Source organism: Mastomys coucha, unplaced genomic scaffold, assembly GCF_008632895.1.
Source record: "Mastomys coucha isolate ucsf_1 unplaced genomic scaffold, UCSF_Mcou_1 pScaffold5, whole genome shotgun sequence".
Taxonomy (NCBI): Eukaryota; Metazoa; Chordata; class Mammalia; order Rodentia; family Muridae; genus Mastomys; species Mastomys coucha.
The window spans coordinates 113,354,819-113,358,506 of NW_022196911.1; the positions used below are offsets into that span (position 1 = coordinate 113,354,819).

The window sequence follows — 3,688 nt, forward strand, 5'->3', positions numbered from 1 at the left end:
CCCTCCCTCCCTCCCCCTTCCTTCCCTCCCTCTCTCCCTTCCCTCCCTTTCTCCCTCCTTCGCCCCTTCCCTTCTTCCCTCCCTCCCTCCCCCTTCTCTCTCTCTCCTCCTTTATCCCTCCCTCTTCTCATCTCTCTCCTTCCCTCCTTTTCTTCCTTCCTTCCTTTCCCCACCCCCACCCATCTCTACCATCCCATGTGACTCCTGGGACATCTCCACTTCCTTCCTTATCTTCTCCTTCTTCTCTCCGGTTCCTTCTCTTTTCATTGCTAGGGATGCATCCCCACGGGCCCAGGCCCTCTGGCTCTGATGCTGTTTTGAGGCATTGTCTCCTGAGCCAAGCAATGGTCATCTTGGGAAGTTCAGCTGCATCACCTTGCAAAAAGATCATCCCATCTGGGCATGTTGGCAGTTTCCATCCTCATGGAGGGGCGAGGAAGGTTGTGAGACCCTTATCTGAGTGCCCAGCCTCTCCCTAAGGCTTGTTGTGTCCAACTTTGCCTTGAGAAGGAGAAACAAGGGGGGGGGGTGGTGTCGTGTCTGCAGTTCCTGGCAAGGCTTCCTCCCTGCTGGGTAAAGGTTCTTCAGAGTGTCCTATGTGACAAGACACCTACAGTTCTGTTAGTGACCCCTCACCTGTGCTCTATAGGGAAGCCCAGCAAACTGACTGGTTCCCTCCACCCCCAGAGTGAAATTTGGCGGAATTGTGCCTCAGTCTGGTGACTGGGACCTTAATAGAAAGTGCAGATATGGTTTTAGTCTCCCTCTTGGGGCGACCTTTAGCAGCAGATGCCTGGCTGCTCACTAGTTCCCAGGCGAGCCAGTGAGAGATCCCTCTTGGCTCCCGTGGCCTCCTCTTGAGTTCAGGCAGGCTCTGCTGCTGGTGAAGCCCAGCCAGAGCGGCCTTGTGTCGTGTGGGGAAGCAGTCAGTGTCTGAGCCCAGCAGAATAGTGATGAAGAGGGGGTGAGTCCTGAGTAGCTCTTGTGACACAGGCCACTCTGCTTTCTTCCTCTACTGGCGTGTCACCATCCACCCGTCTCTCTTCCATCTCCCTCCTCTGCCTCTTTCCCCTGCCTCAGTGGCTCTTGCTGCAGACAGGCCATGGGATTCTTCTCTTGAGTTAGGAATGTTGAGGCTGAAAGTGGAAGGTCGGCTTCCCCTCTGCCCGTAAAGGGTTTGCTAGCAGAAGCAGGTGAGACTCCAAGTGTCTCCTCCACAGTACTGCTTCTCCCCTGGAGGCTGCAGGGGGCATTCTGGCACCTTCTTTCTGAGCAGCAGTTGCTCTTGGCTCCCCTATGATTCTCTGCAATTTTATACACATGGGCCAGACTTTCAGCTGTCAGCACCTGGGACAGATGGAACATGCCAGAACACAGTCAGCGCCCAGTAACTGATGGACCACAATTGCTACAGCTCCTGGTGTCCAAGGTGGGATGACCCAAGATTGCCTCACACCCCTCTCACTCCCAGATAGGGCCAGGTTTTGGACGTGCAGGATGGCAGTGGCCTCTCTCCTTCCCACCTCTTCCTCATTTCCATAATGGACTCTCTTGAGCCCAATAGTTGATAGCCTTTGGCTAGTGTGGAAGCAAGTGGTTAGCGTCTTGCTGGACTTCACTCGTTGAGAACTTAACTCTGAATGTTTGGAGAGAGTGGAACGGGTCACTTTAATGCCTGGTGTGGCCCGTGTGGCTGTCTAGAATGTTCAGCGACGCAGAACTGGAAAAGCAAGTGTTGATCCCAAAGATGGTGGGAGAAAGACCACCGACCCAAATCGTCATGGCCAAATGAATTAAAGCAAGTAATTAACTCAAACATGCTGTGTGTGTGTGTGTGTGTGTGTGTGTGTGTGTGTGTGTGTGCATGGACTGCCTCCCCCTAAGGTGGGGTTCTAGAAGTCAGCCACAGATGTGAGGAGGATAGGACAGCTATAGCTCAGGGGTGGGATGGGGTTCCAAATGAGAGACTTAGAGGGCAAAACGGGAGCAGAACACAAGCACAAGTTAGACCCAGCAGTCTCCTGAAACAGACATGGCTGCAAGGTGGTCAGAACAAGGTACTCATAACAACAGGAAGTCACCGTAAGGTAGTCAGAAGTGGTCAAAAATAACGTTTTGAAACAAAGGTAGGATTGCAAGATGGTTATTAGACTTTTTGAAACAAAGACGTGATCACCATTCCTGGAACAGGGAGTACAGAACCATTAGACATTAAGGTCACAGGTGGGCACAGTCCGGTCCTTGGGAAGCAGATGTTTACTAATAAAGGAGGGTAAGCGGAGTTTGTCTTCACCGTAAGGTGGCTTTCCAGCCTAAGGTGGAGCAGCTGGGCTGCCATTAGGCAAGGGTGGTCTCACACGGGGCGCGCACGGCTGACGGCGGAGGGATCAGAAAGGAGAGGCTGGGGAACTTGGGTGCTTTCCGGACCCTAGTGGGTGTGCCTCGCTTCCTCTCGATTCACCTTCACAGTCTCCCCAGCAGGGGTTGAGGGACTCAAAGGGGGTGAGCAACTCACGGAGAAGGGGCCTGTGGCTCAGGACAGGAACACTGTCATTTTCTAGAGAGGTTCAAGGAAGTGGGATGGGAACGCAGGACTTAGAGGCTGTGCATGGCAGAAACGAGAAGCGGCATACTGGATCCTAGAGCACAGGCTGGCCCATTATCAGAATCCTAGAGCACAGGCTGGCCCATTATCAGAATCACACAGGAAGCAAACTCAGAAGGTTTGAGAGCCCCTATCAATGGACAAAGCCACACCTATGGAAACCTGACTGGGGGTTCCTGGCCCGTGCAAGGCATGAGGGGTCTCTGCCTCCCCTTCTTCCTCTGAGGCCTTCCCAGCCCTCACAGACCCTTGATGCTCAGGACACCCCAGAGGTTACACCTAGAGGTTCATTGCACAGTCTACAAATCAGAAGCCAGAGAGATAGCAAAAGCCCCTCAGGTCACCTAGCAGGGATGGAGCAGGTTAGCCCAACAGATTGGTCTCTTCGGCCCGCAATGGAAAGGGGTCCTGTCCCGCAGGGTGAATGGGCAGGAGAGACACTCTGTGAGGTGGTCTGGGAAGATGGAGGTGGGGCAGGGAGTATGACTGCCCCTAACAAATGCTCACACTCTGTCTACAGTGCCGGGCGGCCCCGAGTCCCGTGGCGCCCTTCGCAAGATGAGCGACCTGCTGGAGCTGATGATGAAGCGCATGGACGTGCTGGCCAGGCTGGAGAACAGCAGCGGGCTGCACCGGACTGCCAGTGTGGCGCACTTAGCAGCGGACAGGTGAGGAGAAGTGGGGGAGGGCACAGAGCTGGGGTGCCCCTGGGGTGCTAGGGTCCAGCTTAGCCTTAGATGCACCGTTAGAGCTCAGCCAAAGTCCCCTTTCTGGTAAAGTAGAAAAACTTTAAGATTGCAAAAAACAGGGCCGAGGAGCTGGCTTAGTGTATAAAAACACTTGCTGTTCAGTCAGGACCTGAGTTCAAATCCCAGCGCCCACCTAAACCTGGTACAGTGTGGGAGGCAGAAGATCACAGGGGCTCCAACCTCTCTCTGGATTCCTTGGGAGACCTTGTCTCCAGAGAACAGGACAGAGAGGGAGAGAAACAGAGCCGGTCTTTTGACTCTGCATATCGTACTGGCATCTGTGCGCTCTCATACCCCACCCCCACCTCTGACCCCCACCCTGCCTCACCTTCCC

The 3,688-nt window shown here is 54.3% G+C and overlaps 1 protein-coding gene across 1 annotated transcript in view; it reads left to right on the forward strand.

Moving 5' to 3' along the window:
- The window catches only part of Mgat5b (alpha-1,6-mannosylglycoprotein 6-beta-N-acetylglucosaminyltransferase B), a 69,418-nt gene that overhangs the window by 10,771 nt on the left and 54,959 nt on the right, over positions 1 to 3,688 (forward strand). Inside the window, exon 3 of the mRNA XM_031352750.1 lies at positions 3,126 to 3,273. Within this exon, the coding sequence (XP_031208610.1) occupies positions 3,126 to 3,273 (148 nt within the window). The remainder of the gene's footprint in view (positions 1 to 3,125; positions 3,274 to 3,688) is intronic.